Genomic DNA, 23,631 nt, shown 5'->3' with positions numbered 1-23,631 from the left:
CGCTTAACAGGTACGGGACAGAAGGAGTTGAAGGGCAAAGACCACAGTTCCAGGCTAGGCTCGGCCTATTCCGGACGACCCGCTGGAACTAGCTGTAAGCGGGAGAAGCGTTCGAGTGCTTCCCGTGTGCCGAGCGCTGTCCTAAGCACTGGGAAGGAATGCGCAGGTGGGAATTCGACAAGCTTCTTGCCCCCCGAGGCCACGCAGCAGACAAGTGGGAGAGTGGGATTAGAACCCAGGTCCTTCTGACTCCCCGGCCCGCGCTCTGTCCGCTAAACTACGCCGCCTCTCCCTCTGAGGGCCTCACGGTCTCCAAATTCAACGGGGGGAGAAGGGACCGGTGACGGGTACGCAAGGAAAGAGGAAACAAAACACCGGAAGAGCAGACGGGGACGAATGAAAGAAAAAATCAGCAGGGTGCGGGGCCCGGAAGAGCATAATCTCAGGCTCCCTGCAGCTCAGTGGTCCAAGCCGCGGCCTTGCCGAGGTTGTGAGTTGGGCGGAGGGCTCGGGGCGCGGCCGTTTCCAGTCTTCCCACGGGAGCGGGGGGAGGATGCAGGCCGTTACGGGGAGGCGGACGGTGTCCCCCGGGCCTCGCCCAACGCAGCTGAGGCGAGCGCTCCTCACGCGGCTGCCGAGTCGCCCGCGGGGTCCCGCGTCCTTCCTCCCCTTGGACCGTCCCCGCTTGGAAGATCGGCACTCGGGGCCTTCGAACAAGGAGGAGGAGAGCAGAGGACTTCCCCGAAACCGGGTCTCCCTCGGCGGCGGGAAGCGGAGAATTGAGGTGAAGAGCTCGGGCGGAGCCCGTTTAGACCGGGGGCTCGCTGTGCGCGGGGAACGTGTCTGTTACAGTGTCCGAAGTGCTCAGTACGGCGCTCCGCACACAGTTAATACGCGCTCAGTAAGTACTCTTGGTAGGAAAATGGATGAATGGGCCAAATTTCGGGCCGGCTCTTCCAACCTCTGTGACGGCCAGCTGGGCTTTTCCCCGACTCTTCTCCCGACGAGAGAGAGTAATGAAATGTGCACTTGGTAGACCCCCCGATTATTAGCTGGCCCCTTTTCCAGAACCCCCCGTCTCCCCGCTGCTGTGCGGGGCCTGGCCTCCCGCCCCTCTCCTTTCCCAACTTTCTGGGCTGAGCTGCCTGGAGGCAGCCACCCCTCACCCCTCCTCTGGCCTGGAGCTTCCTCCTTCCTCAAATCCGACGGCCAATCAGTCCCCCCCTCCGCCCCCAGGCTTCATTCATTCGTTGTCGTGTTTATTAGGCGCTTACTCTGTGCAGAGCACTGTATTAAACACTTGGGAAAGTACGGTACAACAGTAAAGAGCGACAATCCCTGCCCACGGCGAGCTCAGGGTCTCCTCCGAGAGGTCTTCCCTGCCCAAGCCCACTTTTCTCCCACTCCTTTCTGCATCACCCTGACTTGCTCCCTTTATTTAGCTTATAAATTGATTTAGTTACCTTTATTTATCTTCATTGAGGTCCATATCTTTTTCATCTATTTCTATTTCACGTCTGTCTCTCCCTGTTCCACGCTGCCAGTTCACCGAGGGCAGGGAACGCGTCCGTCCGTTGTTGTATCGGAGTCTCCCCAGCGCTTAGTACCCGTATGCTCTGCGTACAGCAGGTGCTCGGGAAACGCGATCGAATGGATGAATCTGTTTCCTCGCAAATCTTTCTCTTCGGCGGTGCTGAAGGTGCCCCATCGAAGACCCAGCGTCCTCGCCGGGGTCCTCCGATCTCCTCTCACCCTCGCCTCGGCTGAGACGTCTCCGGAGCTGTTCTGGGCGCTTCTCCCTCGCCGGAGTGTAAAGGGAGGAGGATCGCAGGATTTTGGCTTAAAGTGGCAGAGTTTATTTTAGTCGAACATAGATACGTATTTTATACATAGACTCACGCACCGTTTTAAAAATAAGCATGTCTGGCGTAGAACCTTGGAGTTAAAAAACAAAAACCAGCCCTCATCTACTGCTCTACCCAGGGTAAACAGCAAACTAGAGAGATTAGTCTAACGCCGTGGTAAAACCGCCTTCCCGGTGAGAGTCCAAGAACGTTCAGGATTTCCTAGGGCATTTGAGTAGTGCGATTTCCCCGAGTCGCCTTAGGAATGCGCCGGGACGCCGTCGCCGTCCCCTGCGGTGAGGCGTGTCACGGAGCTTTACGGAACACGTCGTCTTCATCAAAGAAACCTTAAAAACGTACTAGCTTAAATTAAAACCCTGAGGAATTAATATCTGTGTATATAACGGTTTTGGTTATTTGCAGTTTGACATATGCAGAGTGCTACTTCACTTAAGGTCATTCTCGGTAAGGCATATTAAAAACAAAACTACGTAAATGTCAGCCTAGTATGTAATTCATCTCCGGCTACAAAGGGTTGGCCCAAGGAGTAGGTTTCGGGCCGCTCTCCGGACGCCTCGCCCCTCCTCGTCGGCCCCCGCGCCGGCCCACCGCTTCAGTGCCCAGCGGCTCCAGTTGGGGCGAGCGGTCCTCTCGGGACCCGATCCCGGGCTGCCGCGGCGGTCCGGACGCGACCCCGGAGAGCTACATGCGTGAGAGCTCGTGCCCGTGCTCCACCACGGCCCGCACGAACTGCTTGAACACTCGGTCCATGTAGGTCGACTGCCTCGGCCAGATCCCCTCCAGAAAGCCAATGTGGCCCCCGTAGGAAGTGAGGACCAGAGCGACGTTTGGATTTTGCTTCGCCGTTTCGATCGGGATCGCTAGGAAGGAGAAAAACAGAATGGGGAGGGGGGGCGGCGGTCAATGGCGACTTGCCCAGCCGGAAACATCGGGCCCCCTCAATCAGTGCACACAAGACTCTCCAAATGGGGTATGGATTTTCCTGAAACCCAAGCAGTTTGAAATCACTGATCGCTCAAACCTCCCTCTGTCATCTCACCCTACTGCGGGAAAGGCTCCCTCAGAAGTCAGTCATCAGTCACTCAATCCGTGTCGAGCTCTTAACCGTGTGCGGGACTGGACTAAGCACTCGGAAGAGTACCGTAAAGTAATAATACTGATAAGGATGGTATTTGTTAAGCGCTTACTCTGAGCCAACCCCCGTTCTAAGCGCCGGAGAGTTGGGAGAAATGAACCTTGACCACAGGGGCCTTACGGTCTAGAGGGCCCCACGCGAGATGCTTGATATCTGCAAAGCGTGTTCATTTTTTTTAAGCACTTTCTCCTCAGTTATCTCGTTTTCCACACCACGACATCGCCTTGAGAAAGCGAGCGGAAGGTGACCTCGTTTTGCCAATGAGGAAACGGAGACCTGGAGAAATGCCCCAGGGCCCGCTCTCTCCCATAAAGGCCCAGCTGGGCTAGTACGTGGCTGCCGCTTTAGCCCTGCCCGGGGGTGACTCCTTGGCAGGATCGGCTCCCAGGGGCTGCACCAGAGATGCCGCTGCTAAATGAACAAAGGAGACAAGTGCTGTACTTAAAAATCTTTCCGCCGGAGTCAACGCTCGTTCCGTTTTCCCCGAGAATTTGCCGTCACTGTTCCGAGCACAAGCGATCGAGTCACTCTACAGTCCCCTGCAGGAGTTGAAATCCACTGGGCAGACGACTCAGCCGCTGGGAATAACTCAAGCCCAATCCCGGCCCGGCAGAGAGAAGTAGAATTTCAATCCCTGACAGAAGCGGGGGAACGCCACCTTCCGAAGCGGCCAAACGGAGCTGAGCCCCACGTTCGCACGAAATGAGATGAGGACCAGAGTGGTCTGCTACCCTACGCTGGGGATTAACGTCACTGAAAGACAGCGTTTCGAGAGCACTGGGAAAATGCCCCGGGCTAATAAAATTGCCCACCGTCACTCGTCCTCCAACTCTCATTGCTCGGCTCAGAGCGGCAGCTAATAGGAAGGGGTTCGATAGGTCAGGGAAGACCAGGAGGATTCCAGGGTTTTCCCAGCCTCGGGTCTTGGAGGTCGGGAGAGTTCGTTCAACCAGGAGAGCTCCACGTCAATCAGTCGGTGGTATTTACTGAGTACTTTTTAGACGCAGGGCACTGTACTAAGCGCTTGGGAGAGTACGGTCGGACAGAATTGGCGGGCACGTTCCCTGCCCACAAGGAGTTTACACACTGGAGGGTGTGAGGATGCGAAGGTGAGTCCTGCGGGGCGGGGGTGGGGTGGCAGGCCTTAAGCGCGCAGGTGACGCGGACGGGAGGGCGAATGGGGGTGAGGAAGGGGGAGGGTAGTCGGGGAAGCCCTCTTGGAGGAGGTGTGGTTCGTAGAGGGTTTTGAAGATGGGGAGAGTGGTCTGCCGGATATGAAAGGGGAGGGAGTCCCGGGCCAGAGAGGACGATGGCGAGACAGTCAAGATGGGAGTACAGTGAGTAGGTTGGAGCAGGGCTGGCTGCAGATATCGGACCGCCGTCGGGTGGGAAAAAAAACCCGGCAGCCCCTTCTCAGAGCGGCCAGGGACGGAACCTGGGGGCATCAGACGCCCTGACACCCGTGGCCCTTTCCAACTGCACGGCCTGAAGTTAGCAGACCCCAAAACAATGATGATAATAATGGTATTGAAGTGCTTGCTACGTGCCAAGCGCTGGGGCAGATACCCGGTAATCGGGTTGTCCCACGTGCGGCTCACAGTCTTAACCCCCATTTTACAGATGAGGGAACTGAGGCCCAGAGAAGTGAAGTGCCTTGCCCAGAGTCACCCAGCTGACAGGAGGCGGAGCCGGGGTTAGAACCCACGACCTCTGACTCCCAAGCCCGGGCTCTTGCCACTGAGCCACGCTGCTTCTCGTGAAACGTGAAAGAGGAGAGCCCGCCTGACCTGCCACCTCCCCCCAGAGCTGTCGCTCTCCCCTCCCGGAGCCATCCGAACGCCCGCTCTGCTTCTGGGCCCCAAGAGACCCGCCCGCAGGAGCCCGGATGGCCAGAGGCTGGCGCTTTAAGTAAAAATATGGGACAGAGGGACCATAGAAACCTACGTAACCCGCATGAAGAGTATCACATCAAAATGTCAAGAATGGACCGGTAGAGAAAAAACTGACAGAGGCTATCTACTAACAATTTTCCTCTTAGAGTTATCTCAAAACGGCCCCGTTTCAGAAGTTCCGAATGGACGATCCTCGGAGGTAGAAGCTCCGGAGATGCGACTTTTTCAAATTTTCAAAGGCTGCTGCTCCACGGCCCTCTAGACAACACACCCCGAGGCAGCCGCCTCTCTAGTTTCCCGTCTGAAACCGGCCCTGTCAACAGGAGTCCGGGAAGGTGAGAAGCGAAATAAGGGGGCCGTCGGTCAGAGATCTCCAACCCGGGAGAAAAAATGGACAAGAAAGTGGAACGTGCCTTTAACCAGTTAAGTATCTGCGGTAAAATGATTCCGCAGCTCACAGGTCACCCGACGGGTTGCGGATTAGATGGAAACCAATTTTCTAGTACAAACGACGACGAATCAGCAATCGATCTGTCGAACTACGTGATTTATTTAGCGTGTACTACGTTCAGAGCACGGCGGCGAGTGCTTGGGAGAGTGCGATGCAAAGAAGTCGGTAAACGCGATCCCCGTCCGCCATGAATTTATAGTCGAGAGGAGGCAGAAAGCCCGCAGATAGATACAGGGGAAATGGGAGAGGATAGGGATATGGATATAAGTGCTGTGGGGCCGAGGGGGATAGCAAGCGCTTAAAAGGAGATCGATCCAAATGCCTAGGTGATGCAGAAGGGAGGGCAAATAGGGGAAATGAGGACTTTAAATTTTAGGGAAGACCTCTTGTTCCTGGTACACAGTAAGCACTTAAATACCATTATCATTACAAGATTTACATAGGGCACTGAAGGTGGGGAGAGTGGTGGCCTGTCAGATACGAAAGGAGAGGGCGTTCCAGATCAGAGGGAGCATGACGAGATCGAGCTACAGAAAGAAGGCAGGCATTAGAGGACCAAAGTGTGCTGTCTGGATTGTTGAAAGAGGTGAGCGAGGAAGGTTGGAGGGGGGAGAGCTGATCGAGTGCCCTAAAGCCGAGAGTTAAGGAGTTTCTGTCTGATGCACTGAGGGCTCTTTTGAACTTGATCCTTACAACTGGAAAGCGATGGACAACTTTTGTTACGGAGGATGGCTACTTGGTGGGAGTGATTTTAAGCTGACTTTACAGAAAGCCCAAGAGAAGGGAAAACACGTCAGCAAGATAAAATGACTTTTACCAAAGCGAGCATTAATTGGTTTAGGGTCATAGGAAGAAGGACTCGGTGGGCAGAAAGAGGAAAAGAGGGCCCCCAAACCGGCTGTTTTTCTCCCTGCCAGTCCCGCAGGTTGACGAAGCAGCCTGGGCTAGAGGAAAGAGCTCCAGCCTGAGGGTCAGGAGACCCGTGTTCTAATCCTGGCTCCGCCACTTGCCTGCTGTGTGGTCTAGAACAAGTCCCCTAACTTCTCCGCACCTCAGCTTCTTCGCCAGTAAAAATGAGGATGTTACCTGAGAAGCAGCGTGGCTCAGTGGAAAGATCACGGGCTTTGGAGTCAGGGCTCATGAGTTCGAATCCCAGCTCTGCCACTTGTCGGCTGTGTGACTGTGGGCAAGTCACTTAACTTCTCTGTGCCTCAGTTCCCTCATCTGTAAAATGGGGATTAAGACTGTGAGCCCCACGTGGGACGACCTGATTCCCCTATGTCTACCCCAGCGCCTAGAACAGTGCTCGGCACATAGTAAGCGCTTAACAAATACCAACATTATTATTATTATTACCTGTTCTCCTTCCCCATTAGATGGGGAGCCGCTAGTGGGACAGGGACGGTGTCTAAACGGCTTAGGTTGCATCCACCCCAAAGCTTAGGAAGCACTTATCGCACGTCACTGTGAACGCTAGGAACAAAACACCTCAATCCGTAGGAATAATAATAATAATAATAATGTTGGTATTTGTTAAGCGCTTACTATGTGCCGAGCACTGTTCTAAGCGCTGGGGTAGACATAGGGGAATCAGGTTGTCCCACGTGGGGCTCACAGTCTTAATCCCCATTTTACAGATGAGGGAACTGAGGCACAGAGAAGTGAAGTGACTTGCCCACAGTCACACAGCCAACAAGTGGCAGAGCTGGGATTCGAACTCATGAGCCCTGACTCCAAAGCCCATGCTCTTTCCACTGAGCCATGCTGCTTCTCCTATAATGTTGGTATTTGTTAAGCGCTTACTATGTGCCGAGCACTGTTCTAAGCGCTGGGGTAGACACAGGGGAATTAGTTGTCCCACGTGGGGCTCACAGTCTTAATCCCCATTTTACAGATGAGGGAACTGAGGCACAGAGAAGTTAAGTGACTCGCCCACAGTCACACAGCCGACAAGTGGCAGAGCTGGGATTCGAACTCATGAGCCCTGACTCCAAAGCCCATGCTCTTTCCACTGAGCCACGCTGCTTCTCTAGGAGCCACGCTGCTTCTCTAGGCCTTCTCTAGGAAGGCCAAGAAGATTCACAAACCCCGATTTAGCTAAAGTGAGGCTTGAAAAGCTGAAGGGAAAGTCACAAGAGGTGGAAAGCGGGTCAGAGGACTAACAAAGAATATTGGGAAACACTACGAATCTAGGGGACAAGGTTAAGAAGGTGAAAAGAAAGGGGATACAAAGAGCCCAAGACAAGAAGACAGCGGATGTCAAAAAAAAACCGAAACACTCTTCTTTGAGGTGAAAGCAGTGACCAGGGAAAGAGTCACCCTCTCACTTTTGTAGAGAGGAAGGAAGTGTGCTAACAGATAACTGTAAAAAGGCAAAGCCTGTTCATCTTCTCTCATGTTGAGGAGCAGAGCAGGCCCCACTTGGACGAAATGTTAGAGCGTCAATCCAGAGCAGGGGAAAAAGAACCAAAGAGCATTTTATAAACAGCTAGTGCTTTGCCTGTTTTAAATGCTCGATACTGAGCAGTTGATGATAATTTGGGTATTTGGATATTCATTCAGAGTTTGATGGCAGAGCACGGAGACACCGTAGGAGTCGGTGGCTATCCCTGGAGAGCAACGAGCTATTATTTCCGAGAATTTATAAAGGCCAGCAGAAAGGCCAAGCTGTGGTGGTGTAGAAAGAGGGAAAGGAAGCCGCTCCGGGAATTACAGAATCGTCCCCTTCAACATCGGTACCTAGTGAGATGCTGAAACAAATAACCCAGCCAATAACTGGCCACGCCTAAGAACAACAGGGAGAAACCAACACGGTTTTGTCCAGAGCTAATCTTGCCAAGAATTTCAATCCCTTGGTATAAAAAGGGGTCAGCCCACAGGGACAAGGGAGAGGCAGTCGGTCGAAATCTCAGTCAGGCTTCACAGCCGCCGCGCAGTCTCACTGTCCAAACCCCTGGTCCGCCCTGCCAGAGACAAAGCCAAGCAGCAGCCATTAATGACTTTGGGAAGGAGGCCGACTGGTTGGTTAGCTGGTCCTCTATGTCTGCTGGATGGCTTCACACGGGAGAGACTCCGTCTGGACCAAAAGAAACCTTCCAGGCAGGAGGCTAACGTTGAACACCTTCATTCACTCATTCATTCATGCGTTCAATCGCATTTACTGAACGTTTACTACGTACTGAGCGATTGGGAGAGTATTATATAACAATAAACGGACACATTCCCTGCTCACAACAGGTCGGTCTCCCACGCTAGACCGTAAGCAGGTTATGGGCAGGGAATGTGTTTGCTAATTCTGTTGTAACTCTCCCAGTGGCTTAGTAGGGTGCTGTGCGCCCAATAAATACCACTGATGATTGTGTCTACCAACTCTGTCGTACCAAACCATCTCACTTAGTACAGTGTTCTGCACACGGTAAATGCTCAATAAATACCACTGACTGACAAGAGTCCATCTCCTGTAGCTACTCCCTTCAGTCTTCAGAAAGTGACACCAAAACATCGTACGAATCTTTAAGGTTTCTTTTTTGAAGTAAAGAATAAAAGCAAGATACAGCAAACCTAGTTCTGATCTTTCCTCTATAACTTGAGTTTCAGGATTAACCCTACCCAAGAGCCACTCTGCTTCCCTATACTAAATAATGAACAATTTCAAGGGAAAGGTGAATATTTTCCCTCCAGGTTGATTTTATCACTCAGATGCAATGCACCGAATTCAGGTTCCAGACAGGCTTGCTAGTCTTTTATGCCTGCGTAGACATCAACTTATTTTTTTCCCCCCGGGGCTTTTCCCATTACAGAGTTTGGTGATCACAGCTAACATCCCAGAGCAGCAAACCTCCCTGCCAAAAGAATCAGTTCAGAGACAGTGTGCCTGGCAAGAAGAAAAAGAAGGAACAGCATTTATTACATGCTTGCTGTGTGCAGAGCACTGTCCCGAGCACTGGGAAAGAATACACAGGTAGGAATTAGACGTGCGGGCAGAAGCTCCAATTGAAAGGTTTCATTTAGTCCAACTGGCCTTGGGCTTCCCTACTTAGGAGGGGGCAACGGTTTAGCAAAGGCATATTACGACTGAGAGGCCCCCGTGGGACCGGGACTCGGTGCGACCCGATCATCCTGTTTCTCTTCCGGCACTCGGTACGGTGACTGCCGCTTAGTCGGTGTTTAACGAATACCACATATTGCAACCAGTATCGCAAATCAGCAGGAGTTGCCTTCTGAGGCTGCCGGAAAACTTACCGTGACGTGGGGAGAAAACGTCATCCACAGAGTTCAGGCACAACACGGGAATTCCCACTGACTTCAGTCTGTGATTTGGACTGGCATCAGTGTAATAATCGTCGATGGTTCGGTATCCAAACAAGACCGAAGTGAACCGCTGATCAAACTCGCGAATCGATTTAGCCTAAAAATAACCCCAGATCAAATGAGCGACTACCTGCGACCGGTGAACTCCAAACCGAGGACAAGATTACGGACAAAAGACTCCCCATACCTTCATGACGTGATCCATATCAATTTGTTTCACAAACATGTGTCGATGCCTGGGAAAATAATTTCAGAAGAGAAGATGAGTCGCTCGCCACTCGCCTCCCAAGTAAGCCAGGGCCACACGGAGGTCACCAAACTGAGGGGCCCGGAGACGAGTGGAGATTTTCAATCCGTACGAAAGGTCAGAAACTTTCTAGAGATAAAGTAACGTTTGCTTTCCGGTGACCGAAAATCCCCAGATCGTATTTTGAAGGTAGGGAGACGTTTGGACCGTCAGTTCCCAGGTGCCCTAACAACAGCTTCTCCCGTTTAGCTCGACTTTCAGTGGCAGCTACTGCCTCAGCGGGTAGAGAGAAACCGAAACCAGCAGCCAGAGGTGGGCTCGGTCAGTCGTGGCCCTGGGGCTTCCGTCGACAAAGCCAGGGAGTTGTTGGAGGCGTTCGCTGGGGGCTGAGGCTTTATCTTTCCCTTAAAAAGCGCTTTAGAGGAAGCCTAGGGTGGAATTAGGTGTGGGGTACTGATGAGGGAGGAGGAGCATCAAGGCATGGGGCTTGGAGGGGACTAAGGAGGAAAAGAGGTGAGAGAGGGAGGTTCAGAGGGTGTGATGGAATTAGCTTCAAGGAAAGGGAGAGAAGGGTAGAAGAGGAAGAGGAGCTGGACGGAGAGAGGAGGAAGGCAAGGTCCTCCCTGGAACTGCCCTTGTATCCTTGACCCTCACGTTCAGCCATCTGCTCGCCTGCCGAACCAGACGCCTGGCTCGCCCCGCAGCTCCGCGGCCCAGAGCAAGTGCCGCACGGGGGACCGAGCCACAGCACCGCAACCGCTAGTCCTGATGCTTTGACCCCACCGGGCTGTGTCCCCGAGACTGAGGCTCTGAATCGGCGCCGCAGCGACTCTGGACCTTTGACCCCCTCTTTGTCCCTGGAGAATCCTGCAGGCCTATCGGCCGGGACGCGGAGTGGGTGGGGGCGAGGGGGTAGAAGCCCATCCTCGGGGTGGGGGGTGGGGGTCCAGGGATGTGATGCTTCAGTCCGTCTTTAACATCGGGGTCCCGGTACCCACTGCAGGGGCCAGCTGGGGTAGGGACTCTCTTGGGTCCCCCGCTCCAATGCACCCCAAGACTGACGACCTCCCCCCGCCCAGTCCATCCGTGGGAAGAATCTGGGATTCAGCTAACCAGTTCCGCGGCCCTCCGAGCCAGATGCTGAGGTTTGGAGGACATCCCTTCTCGGGACAGCGAGTCTGTGAATTAGCGGGTTCTGCAAACACAGAACGCTCAGCCACTCTCTTTGTCTAAGAACAGCGAGCCACGACTGACCTGGATTAAAGGTTTCAGTAGCAACGGTAGTCGTCCACAGAATCCTCAACTAGACCCAGGAATAAAAAACACCATCTCCGATCCAGCATTCGTTCCGAACTTAACCCCAGCAGCGCCCGGCCCGCCGAACGCTCTAAGCTCGGTTCCTGTTTATTCCTGTATCGTCCTCTCCCAAGCGCTCAGTACAGTGCTCTGTACACGGTAAGTGCTCAATAAATACGATTGGATGAATGAACGAATGAACGAACGCTGCTACGCGCCCCTTAGATGCTCCTCTCCTGGAACTTCACCGGTTACAAACTTTTTTTCCCTCCAGGAAGTCCTGCGGGAAGACTCCACCTCACGACTCTAGGTTTTCCCCAACACCCGGTTTTTCTAGCTCCCTTCTCCTTGTGCGATTTCTCCCCTGTAATTAGCTGTATTCCAGTCAGAAGCGACCGACTTCTTATGCAAAAAGTTCTTCCTCTGCGAGGGGGCCGAAGGAATGTGTGGTTTCCGGATCTGGAGCTTTCTGAAAACGTCTGGTTAGCCTTCCCCTGCCCTCCCCGCCTCTCCCCTCCCCCCCAAAGCCCTGAGAGCGTGAGAAGCAGCGATGGCTTCCTCCTCTCCCCCCTCCTCTGCCTCCTCTTCCGGCAGGTAGCTCGGTTTCACCTCCGGTTCCTTTCCGGATCCAAAAGGTGGGGCCGGCTAAGAATGGCCACCCGCTCCGGCCCATTGAGCTCTGGGAGCCGAAACTGGCTTTGGTACCAATCCCACGGCACCCACGGCTCTCCCTCCCACGGAGCTGGGGGGTCTCTGCGTGTGACTCCAAATCCACCTCCGGGATCTGAGCCCTTAGGGTGAGAAGTGACTGCCGCAAGGAACGCCTTCAGAGCGGAGGGATCAGTCAGTGGTCACTTAGGGGCCCAAAGGCCGGCAGCAGGAGTGAGCGACGACAGACTCATCTCTGTGCTTCCGGCCCTCGGGAGGGACTTGGGCTGTGGGGGAGACTCGGGGACCACGTCCTTGGCCTTTAAGAGCACTTCACCCTGACCTCACCCTTTGGGAAGAGTCTGGAAGTGGCTGACTTACTTGTTCACAGAAGACTGGAGGCAGGTAGTCAAGTAATAGTTAAAGAGCAGCCAGTTGAGCGGCTTCTCCAGCGATTCCGCGCAGGCAAAAGTGTTCCAACCCACGGAGAACGTGGCGGCGGCCAACAGGGGAGTTTTGGAGCCGGTTTTGCCGAGGTAGTTTAGGAGCAGCATTCTACAACCAAGGGGTAAAGGACACACAGTCAGAAGGGGGGGCCGCTTGGACGACGTGAACGTGACGTGATGACATCTCTGCGAAAATCCACAGAAGGTGGGGACCCCTCCAGGGGAGAAAGCCGAGAAGGACGTTTGCACCTGGGCTCTTGGAGAAAAGAGAAAAGCTCTCAGAGAAGCAGCGTTGCGTTGTGGATAGAGCACGGGCCTGGGAAACAAGCGGTCGGGGGTTCTAACCCCGGCTCCGCCGCTTGTCTGTTGTGTTGTTCTCCCTCTTAGCACCTAGAAATTCCAGAGGTGTTGGGGACCCGAGGCTGATGGGTGGATTGCCCTCACCCAGGCCGAGGGCAATGTTAGAGAAATTTACCACGGAGGCACTGGCCTCCAAATGGGCAGGATAATCCAGGGATTCGCATTTTCAGTCATGTCGGAGGTGCGAGAAGGAAGGACTCTTCCCGGACAGAGAACTCTTCTCTTCCTTTAGTCGGCCTCTTGGGCATCATTTTGCCCAAGCCGTCCGATCTCAGAGCAACTTCAGGAGGAGGAGAAATGGGAAACTTTCCAGGATGTCAGTGGGCATAGAGTTTACTCAGCTGCTGGTGAATGACAACGGAGGCAGGACGTAGCCTTCGTTCTCCTGACTTACTGTTGGATTACTGCCTCTTAGGGTGGTGGAAAGGGTCATAAAGCTCTGAAAACCTGGGCACCAAAAACCACATTCCGGGTAATAGCACCTTACCAACTACGAACAGGCACCTGGGAAATCCTCCACCTCGGGCAATCGGGGCTGAATGGTCCCATTTATAAGTGTTATGGTGCGGCTCATCCATGTATTTGCTATTTCGCAGTTCGTGCTTGCTGTTTGGTCTCTGTTCAAGCGCTCAGAAGCAGCGTGGCTTAGTGGAAAGAGCACAGGCTCGGGAGCCAGAGGACGTGGGCTCTAGTCCCGGCTCTACCACTCGTCTGCTGGGTGACCACGGGCAAGCCACTTAACTTCTCTGTGCCTCAGTTACCTCAGCTGTAAAACGGGGATTACGACTGTGAGCCCCAAGTGGGACAACCTGATTACCTTGTATCTACCCCAGCGCTTAGAACAGTGCTTGGCACATAGTAAGCATGTACCAAATACCAGTATTATTATTATTATTATTAATTGAAGGTCAATTCCTGGGTAGGGCCTGGGTCAATCGATCAATCGCTGGTATTTATTTTGCAGTTACTGCGTACAGAACATCGTACTAAGCATCTGGGAGAGTACAAGATGATAAAGTCGGCAAACATGATCCCTACTCTCAAGAAAGTTTACAGGCTAGCGGGTTCCAAGGAGTCCGTGTAGATTCCCTCCGATCTTAGTATAGGACTGGGGGTCGCCCAACCCCAGTGCCTGGGACGGTCTTCCCCCTCCCGCCTGACACAGCCAGAGTACCACACCCTCCAGGCCACTAGCCCAGGCCGCGGGTATGAGTAGCCCAGGACTGTTGGCTGCAGTGCTGAGGAGTCCGAGGGCTGCTTCTTCCAACGACAGTCGTAGCTGCTAATTTTCTGTTATTCTTTCCAATTGGTTTCTCCACTCAGCTCTTCTCGCGGTTTGCGATTTACCGTTGGCCTAACGGTCTGTCTTTCCCCCCCCTAATGGGAATTGCTTACTTCTAACAGGATTTATGGCAGCGCCTAAGCACTAATGATAATAATCACGAGCCCCCCGACTACTGATAACGGACGTGATTCTGCCCCAGATTCGGATTGGGTTCGTTGACCCGCCGATGCTGTTCTGTGCATTCACGGCGCTGCATTAAATACTTACTAATGAGTTAAAATGTCTACTCATTATTGTTGAGGTGTTCTGAATTACACAAGAGTAAGTTTTTTCTCCAGCATGAGTTGGAACGGTGGGTGATGGTGGAACGCGTTAGGCGCTCACTACGTCCCAAGCACTGTTCTCGGCGCTGGGGTAGGTACGGGGTAATCAGATTGTCCCACGTGGGGCTCGCCGTCTTAATCCCCCATTTACAGATGGCTGGGGGATAGTTAGACACTGAGGCATCGTGGTATAGTGGCTAGGACACAGGCCTGGGAGTCAGGTCACGGGTTCTGATGCCGTCGCCACCGTTTGTCTGCTGTGTGACCTTGGGCAAGTCACTTCACTTCTCAGGGCCTCAGTCACCTCCTCTGTAAAACGGGGACTGAGACTGTGAACCCCACGTGGGACAGGGACCGTGTCCAACCCAATCTGCTGGCGTGGTCAGACTGCGGTAAGCGCTCTGCCTCCCGCTGGGATGCCTGGGCCGTCCCCAGCCCGGTAGCGTGGAACTGGTCCATTCAGGCACTCTTACTTAGGGATGAACGGCTCCTACCCTTCGCTAGCACACCGTCTCGGAAGAGCGCCCAAGGGATCAGGAACCGCAAGGCGTCATTATGGGTCAGCCACCCGCACTAAGGCTGCAGCCTGCCCACGGGCTATCTGCGGGCAAGGCGACGGAAACGGGAGCAGAGCGAAGGAGCTTTAGACTCCTCGGGCAGGAATCTGGCCAACAGAACCATCAAGGAGTTGCACGATCCGGGGAAAAGTTCCAGCTGGCACCCTCCGCTTTAAAGTCACATCATTCAGCCCCAGAGAGCCGAGCACGGCACTGTCGGCCGGACTCGATCAGGAGCGTCGGCCGGGGCCGTCGGCTTGGATTCCGGCTTCTTCCTTTTGTAGGTCAAGTCCCGCCTTCCATGCTAATGCGAGGGGGTTTTCGGTTTGGTTCCGGTCTGCCGTTCTCTCGCTGCCCATGCCGTGCACAGCCACGGGACGCGCTGCTCAAACAGACCTAACCACCCGAGAGATTCGGGGCGGTTCTTTGACTTGAAGAAGCTGCCAAGAGAGAGACTGCACACAGATAATCTCTTTTATACACCGTGCCCATGAAAACAGAGTCATACCGTTTTCTGGCCCTTTGGCATTGCTCGGGCACCGATGTTTCCGAAGAGAAAGGAATGTCCTAACACAGAGCGGGACGTGTATTTCAAGCGCTTCCGCAGTAGCGGTGACGGTTTGCACCGAACTATCCACAGTCTCTTTCCTGGTCCTTCGGTCCCCGACAACACACCGTCTGGCTAGGTGGTAAACTCCTTGAGGGCGGGGGTCAAGTATATGGATTTTACAGGACTCTCCCAAAGGTTTAGTACGGTGTGCCGCCAAACAACGGGCTATCGATAAATGCTACCGATTTACCGATGGAGACGGCTAGTAGGGAGAAGGGGTGCAGCCTGCGGTCACGGAACAGAATATCTTCGAGCCGGAGAAGCGGCGCGGTTCGGTGAAGAGAGAGCAGGCCTGGGAATCAGAGGACCTGGACTGGGGAGGCAGCGTGGTTCAGGGGAAAGAGCCTGGGCTTCGGGGTCAGAGGTCATGGGTTCGACTTCCGGCTCTGCCACTCGTCAACAGCGTGACTGTGGGCAAGTCGCTTAACTTCTCTGTGCCTCAGTTACCTCATCTGTAAAGTGGGGATTAACCGTGAGCCTCACGTGGGACGACCTGATTACCCTGTATCTCCCCCAGCGCTTAGAACAATGCTCTGCACATAGTAAGCGCTTAACAAATACCAACGTTATTATTATGAAACCCAGCTCCTGGTTCTCCTCCCACCTCTCTGGCCGCTCCTTCTCCTTCTCTTCGGCAGGCTCCTCCTTTGCCTCCCACCCTCTAACTGTGAGGGGGTCCCTCGAGGCTCAGTTCTGGGTTGCTTCTATTCTCCATCTACCCCCACCCCCTTCGGAGGACTTTGCTCCCACGGCTTCCGCTACCATCGCCACGCAGCAGATTCCCAAATCTACCTCTCCATCCCCAACCTCTCTCCTTTCCTGCAGCCTCCTCTTTCCTCCTGCCTTCAGGACACTTCTAATCGGATGTCCCTCCGCGACATCGCAAACCCAACACGTCCCAGACAGAGAAGCAGCATGACCTACTTGAAGGAGCAGAGGCCCGAGAGTCAGAAGGCCCTGGGTTCTAATCCCGGCTCTGCCACTTGTCTGCTGCGTGACCTTGGGCGAGCCACTTCATTTCTCTGGGCCTCAGTTACCTCATCTGAAAAATGGGGAGTGAGACTGCGAGCCCTCTGTGTGACAGGAACTGCGTCCAACCGGATTAGTTTGTCCCTACCCCGGTGTTTAGAGCAGCGCTCGACACATAGTAAACGCTCAACAGGTACCATTATCATTATTAGTACACTGAATCAGACTCGCTCCCTGACCCACGAGGGGAGGAACGGGAAGACAGATTCACCGGGAAAGAACTAGTGGGGTAAGTTCAACAGCAGGCGAAGCAGCGGGTAATCACCCGGCTCCGCCACTTGTCTGCTGCATTGCCTTGGGCAAGCCACTTCACTTCTCTGTGCCTCAGCTACCTCATCTGTAAACTGGGGATGAAGAACGTGAGCCCCGTGCAGGACACGGACCGTGTCCAACTGGGTCTGTCTCCACCCCAGAGCTTAGTACAGTGTCTGGCATACAGTAAACGCTTAACAAGCACCATAATTATGATCGTCCCACTCCTGGGGTCGTGAGGCCCGGCGGAAGCGCAGACGATAAGCCCCTTGGGGACAGGTTCAGCGTCTCATCTTTCGGCCCAGTCCTAGCACCCAGCGTCAGGGACGCCCCCGGCAGGCATTCCGGGAAGACTTGCTGGTGATTAGTGTGCTGACGGTATTCAGTAAGCGCTTCCTGAAGGCCAGGCGTTATGCCAAATGCTGGGACAGATACCGGATAATCAGATCGGACACGTTCCTGTCCCACGTGGGGCTCCGAGGGGAAGAGGGAGGAAGGGAGGACAGGTATTTTACACCCTCGTTGTACAGGGTGTCCCTCAAGGTTCAGTTCTGGGTCCCCTTCTGTTCTCCATCTACACCCACTCCCTTGGAGAATTCATTTGGTCCCACGGCTTCAACGACCACCTCTCTGGCAGATGATTCTCAAATCCACATCTCCAGCCCTGACCTCTCTCCGGCTCTCCAGTCTCACATTTCCTCCCGCCTTCAAGGCATCTTGACTTGAATGTCCTGCCCTCGCCTCAGACTTAACGTGTCCGCAGCAGAACTCCATAACCTTGGCCTTTGACTCCTCACCGTCGACTTTAAACCACTCGATCGGCTTGCCCCCTCCTATCTCACCTCACTAATCTCCTACTACAGTCCAGCACACACACTTCACTTCTCTAGCGTCATTTTTATTCACTCTGCCCCTAACTCATCTACCCCGCCGTCGACCCCTTTCCCGCATCCTCCCCCTAGCCTGGAACTCCCTCCCCCCATATATGCCAGACCATCAATCTCTCCACCTTCAAAGCCTTCTGAAGGTCACAGTCTTCCAAGGGGCCTTCCCCACTTGTGCCTTCATTTCTCCAGCACCCTCTCCCTTCTGCATCACCTATGCACTTGGATCTGTGACCTCTGCGCATTTGATATTCACCCCGCCCTCAACCCCACAGCACATGTACATATCTTTAGATTATATATTATTTATATGAATATCCGTCTCCCTCCCCCCTAGACTGGAAACCCATTGTGGGCAGGGAATGTGTCCGCCAAAGTTGTTGTATCGTAGTCTCCCAAGTGCTTACTACAGTCTCTGCACATGGTATATGCTCAGAAAATAGCGCCGATTGGTTGACTGGTTGATTTCGCCTCAAGGCCTCCACGACTCCTCCCGAACATTCCCTTGCCGCTGCCCTGTTCTGGGCTATCGTCCCCGTCCTCTCCCCCAACCCGCCCCCGCCACACTCCGGCCGCTCCTGCCTCTCTCACTCTGTCAACGGGCCCACCCGTTTTGGTGAGGGGACCGACCTATAAAACCGCAAACGTTCATCCTGAACCAGGTTGAAGCGGCAGAACGAGAGGTCCAACTCCCCACTGGAAAATGCCCTCTCCGAACCGGAGTCCTAATTCCCATCCCCTCACCTAAGAGATTTCAGTTAGGGAGAGCCTTACCCGCCCATCGAAACTCCGGCGGCCAGGAATGGAGCTGAAGGATGGAGGCTGTGAACATGATGAATAACCGTTTCCAAATCTTCGGTATTAGCACAACAGTAAGTCCTTGGGGTCTGCAAGGAGTCAAGGTCGGAACAACAATAAGCGATAAGTCACAGCCGACTAAAATGGGTTTCATAAGGACCCGGTAGAAAATGTGACATCTCTCAAGAAACAGCTCTGGAAAATATTCTCTAGATCCGGGCACTCTGGTGACAAACCAATAATACTAGCCATTTACATTAAAACCAAGCCCCAGGGTAAAATGAATCCTTGTGAATAGCTGAAAACCGATTAGCTAAATTTAATCAGATAACTGAAAATTTGGATATCCAAACCCCACTGGGCTGGGCCACGGGGGACAGTCAGTCCCCCGAATTGGCTTCTCGAAGTTTTCTTCTAGATGAGCTGACCTAGTTCCTGTATCAACTGTTCGGATCGCCGAGGTTTGGAAAATAGGCTTTCAACTGCAGAACGAATATGTAATTTTTAAACGTAAGTAGGCATAGCTGTCCCGAGAAAGGTAAATTACTTTCCACGGTAAAGTTGTTTTCCACTTGGAGACTCTGAGCTAGAAGAAAGGGGTTGTTCTGCGGTGTTCTTCTATTCACTCCCCGCTAACACATTTAACCAACTAAAAGGCAGTTGAGGAATTCACTTTAACGGACTAACGAAGGGATAATAATAATAATAACGATGGTATCCGTTAAGCGCTTACTAGGTGCCGAGCACTGTTCTAAGCACTGGGGAAGATACGAGGTAATGAGGTTGTCCCACACAGGACTCACAGTATTAATCCCCATTTTCCAGATGAGGTAACGGAGGCCCAGAGAAGTGAATCGGCTTGCCCGAGGTCACACAGCAGACAAGTGGCGGAGCCGGGATTGGAACCCCCGTCCTCCGACTCCAAGCCCGGGCTCTTTCCACTAAGCCACGCTGCTTCTCTGGTACCTGCAGGATGAACCTTAGGAAGGAAGGCCCAGTGAAAAAGCAAAGGATTTCCTCCTTGTCAGTCTGGCCCAGGGGAAAACAGGATGACAAATAGTTCTTGTGCATCCCCACTCCCAGCCAAGTCCAGAATCCAGCGGGAACGGGGGCAGACGTACACCCCAACTGCTTCTGGGACGTGTAATTCCAGAAGCGCTCAAGGACTCTGAACGTACTTAAAGGGAGCCACTTCTGGAGGCGTCGTGTCCGGCCAGAGGCCCTTAAAGTCAAGGGACACGAAAATAGTGAAGGCATCGAGACGGCATCGCTCTCCTCCTTCCGGTGAACCCCCATTTACCCCCCACTGATCGCAGCTTGCCCTGCTGGTTTACCCTTGGGTCCTGGCTTCCAGCTGGGATGCAGCTTTGTTTTACTGTGCCCTCAAGATGTCTTTTCTGTCCTCCTCGCTTTCACCTTCCCCATTTCCGTTCGCTACTCAGCAACTGTTGGACCTCCCAATGCTGTCCCTCACGTGTCCCGCCCAGAATAACTATGTTGAGGTGAGCATAGCATCACTACTACGAGACTGATTTCTTTCAGAACTTCTTCGCCGGTGATTCTGCCCTGTCATTTGATGGTGAGGTTCTGAGATATGTTCAGCCGAAGGACTGCTTACGGAACATCCACGTTACCCCACCTAGTTACCGTTTCGGTAAAGAGAAGGCTCCAATCATTGAAACGGGATTTAAAAATATACATATAGAGCGGTAAACCCTACAGAAAATTGCAATCCCCACTGTTCTAGGCTGCGGACGGTCCCGTTTATGCGAAAATCTGAAAAGCTGATTATGCTTAATTACCCGAAGCTTTCAAACGACTGACCTTTTTCATTTACCCCGACGTTAAACTTCATCAATAAGGGCTTTGTGTATCTTAGGACGGCTTCTTAGAAATATTTTCTAAAATATGCAACAAATTAACTCTTAACGTTTAGGTTCGCTCCGAAAGGCTTTCGGTGATATAGCACATTTGTGGACTGAAATCCAAGGACAGAGAACGCAAGCAGAATAATTTGGAGTTGGGCATCAGCCTCACTTAGAATGGCTGCAAGAGAATGGCTGGGAAGGAACCGGCTAAACCAGCACTTCATCCCAAAGTTTCCCTCGCCGGAATTCTTTGCCGTACGAACCTCGAGTTATGAACCATTATCTTCTAATCTAAATGCTCCCCGAGCCCCAGCATGAGATGCTTTCGCCACCAGTCCTGGGACCTGCTACGTATACTCAGCATAAAGGAGAAATATAGGGTCAGTCTCGGCAGAGACCCCAATGAATTGGAACACTGTCAAAAGAGAAGGAGCCCGGCCTTGGGAGTCACAGGTGGTGGGTTCTAATCCCGGCTCCGCCGCTTATCAGCTGTGTGACTTTGGGCCAGTCACTTCACTTCTCTGGGCCTCAGAGAATTTTACTCCTCTGTAAAATGGGGATTAAGACTGCGAGCCCCACGTGGGACAATCTGGTCACCTTGCATCTACCCCAGCGCTTAGAACAGCGCTTGGCACCTGGTAAGCGCTTAACAAACGCCATCATCATTATTATTACGTTTTCCCCACCAGTCCCGGGACCTGTTACGTGTTCTCAGAATAAAGGAGAGATATAGAGTCAGGCTCGGCACAGACCCCGACGAGCCGGAACGCGGCCGACGTACGACCAGAACGATCCCGGGGTCTCCGAGGAGAGTCCCGGACCGGTGTCGGACGCTACCGGGGCCACCCGGTGGATCCAACGGGGGCTCCGCCACTCAGGTCCTCCACCCGCTCACCTCGCCCTCCTACAGACGGCACCTCAGATTCCCTGGGGCCGAGGGTTCATGAGCCCACCACGGATGGGGCCGGCGGGGCCCGACCGATCATCGTGATCCCAAATCTCGGGCCGAGGGGATGCAGAGCCTCCACTCTGAGTGGAGAGGGCCCCTTCTGCGAGATGAGGTAACACCACGGCTGTGGGGCGGCTACTTGGACCGCAATCGTAGGGCAAGCTGATTTTATCAGTTATTTCTGAAAAAAATGACCCCCTCGCACGGCTCCAACAGAAGTAACGGGTACCAGGAAACTGCATCGACGATGACAGTATTTTATCCAAATTGCACAGACAACGAAATCATTTTCCATTCTGAAAGCCAGCTACATATGCTCGCCCAGTTTGGAATTACGCCTCCACTCATAATCACCTAACCATGAGGGCTAAGGATAAAGCAAATAAATGAAATCCTCAGATAATCCTCGCTACTAATTATAACCGCCCGTTCCACCTCTTCCCCAGTCGAGCCTCTTGGCGGGGTTTCTAAAGAGCTGTAAAAGTGATCGTGTGATGGCCTTCGATCTGATTTCGACATACCGCGCTCCCGATGTCTCCGAATTTTTGCCTTATTTCCCATTTGGGACGTCAGATTTGACTTTAGGAAACTCTGCTCTCTGCCCTCAGGGCTTTCCCGTTCTCCCTCCCCGAGATCGACAGTCCACCTGGCTTGCCGTCCCCCGTACCAGCTCCTCTGCTCAATATTGCTTTTTCACTCTCTGACCATAACCTTCTCACCTGCCTCATCTCTCACACTCCCTCCCCCTGCAAATCTTCGCTACTGCCCCACAGAGACCTCCGCTCTCTCGATCCCATCCGTCTTTCCAACAGCATCTCTCCTCACCTTGCCGCCCTGTCCTCTCTTCCCACTCTCGACGAACGGGTCTCCGCTCTCAACTCCACCCTCTCTACTCATCTCGACTCTCTCGCCCCCCTTTCCCTCCGCCGCTCTCGATCCACTAACCCACAGCCCTGGATCACCTCCTCCGTCCGCCTCCTAGGCTCCTATGCTCGAGCTGCTGAGCGCCGCTGGCGAAAGTCAAAGCACCAAGCCGACCTCACACACTTCAAATTTATCCTTTCCTGCCTTAACTCTGCCCTCTCCTCCGCCAGGCAAAGCTTCTTCTCCTCCCTCATCGACACCCATGCCCGTCACCCCCGCCGATTGTTCCGGACCTTTAACTCTCTCCTTAGGCCCCCTGTTCCTCCCCCTCCCCCATCTCTCACCCCCAATGATCTGGCCACCTATTTCCTCACGAAAATCAACACGATCAGGTCTGAGCTCCCCAAAGTCACCCCTCCGCCTCTCCCCTCCCCCCCACCAACCCCCTCCCCTACTTTCCCATCCTTCCCTGCAGTATCCTCAGAGGAGAGCTCCTCCCTCCTCGCAAGTGCCACCCCCTCCACTTGCGCCTCGGACCCCATTCCCTCTCACCTTCTTAAAACCATCGCTCCTGCCCTCCTCCCTTCCTTAACTTCTATTTTTAACCACTCAATCTCCAAGGGCTCCTTCCCCTCTGCCTTCAAACATGCCCACGTCTCCCCCATCCTAAAAAAACCCGCTCTTGACCCCACTTCCCCCTCCAGTTATCGTCCTATCTCCCTACTACCCTTCCTTTCCAAAATCCTAGAACGAGTCGTCTACAATCGATGCCTAGAATTCCTTAACTCCCATTCTCTCCTAGACCCCCTCCAATCTGGCTTCCGTCCCCTCCACTCTACCGAGACTGCTCTCTCTAAGGTCACCCATGACCTCCTTCTTGCCAAATCCAATGGCTCCTACTCCATTCTGATCCTCCTTGACCTCTCTGCTGCCTTTGACACTGTCGACCATCCCCTCCTCCTCCATACCTTATCTCACCTTGGCTTCACGGACTCTGTCCTCTCCTGGTTCTCCTCTTACCTCTCTGGCCGATCATTCTCGGTCTCCTACGCTGGAGCCTCCTCCCCCTCCCATCCTTTAACTGTTGGAGTTCCTCAAGGGTCAGTTCTTGGCCCTCTTCTGTTCTCCATTTACACTCACTCCCTCGGTGAACTCATCCGCTCTCACGGCTTTGACTACCATCTCTACGCAGATGACACGCAGATCTACATCTCCGCCCCTGTCCTCTCCCCCTCCCTTCAGGCTCGCATCTCCTCCCGCCTCCGGGACGTCTCCACCTGGATGTCGGCCCGCCACCTAAAACTCAACATGAGCAAGACTGAGCTCCTCATCTTCCCTCCCAAACCCGGTCCGCTCCCAGACTTATCCGTCACCGTGGATGGCACGACCATCCTTCCCGTCCCGCAGGCCCGCAATCTCGGTGTCATCCTTGACTCGTCCCTCTCGTTCACCCCACACATCCTATCCGTTACCGAGACCTGCCGGTTTCACCTCTACAATATCGCCAAGATCCGCCCTTTCCTCTCCACCCGAACGGCTACCTTACTATTACGGGCTCTCG

The 23,631-nt window shown here is 53.6% G+C and overlaps 1 protein-coding gene across 3 annotated transcripts in view; it reads right to left on the bottom strand.

Moving 5' to 3' along the window:
* Positions 1 to 1,833: 1,833 nt before the first annotated feature.
* ABHD3 (abhydrolase domain containing 3, phospholipase) overlaps positions 1,834 to 23,631 on the bottom strand; it is a 37,564-nt gene continuing 15,766 nt past the window's right edge. Inside the window, exons 5-9 of one of the 3 annotated variants that reach the window (XM_007668221.4) lie at positions 18,366 to 18,478; positions 12,227 to 12,400; positions 9,842 to 9,890; positions 9,586 to 9,751; positions 2,466 to 2,725 (exon numbers count right to left, since the gene is read on the bottom strand). In XM_007668221.4, coding sequence (XP_007666411.2) covers positions 2,547 to 2,725; positions 9,586 to 9,751; positions 9,842 to 9,890; positions 12,227 to 12,400; positions 18,366 to 18,478 — 681 coding nt within the window. In that variant the 3' untranslated portion in view covers positions 2,466 to 2,546. Of the gene's footprint in view, positions 2,726 to 9,585; positions 9,752 to 9,841; positions 9,891 to 12,226; positions 12,401 to 18,365; positions 18,479 to 23,631 lie in introns of all 3 variants that reach the window. The other 2 variants (XM_029069149.2, XM_029069151.2) reach the window with 2 other exon arrangements.

Source organism: Ornithorhynchus anatinus, chromosome 7, assembly GCF_004115215.2.
Source record: "Ornithorhynchus anatinus isolate Pmale09 chromosome 7, mOrnAna1.pri.v4, whole genome shotgun sequence".
Classification (NCBI taxonomy): Eukaryota; Metazoa; Chordata; class Mammalia; order Monotremata; family Ornithorhynchidae; genus Ornithorhynchus; species Ornithorhynchus anatinus.
Note: the sequence above shows the minus strand (reverse complement) of the source record. Positions and strands in the feature narration are given on the sequence as shown.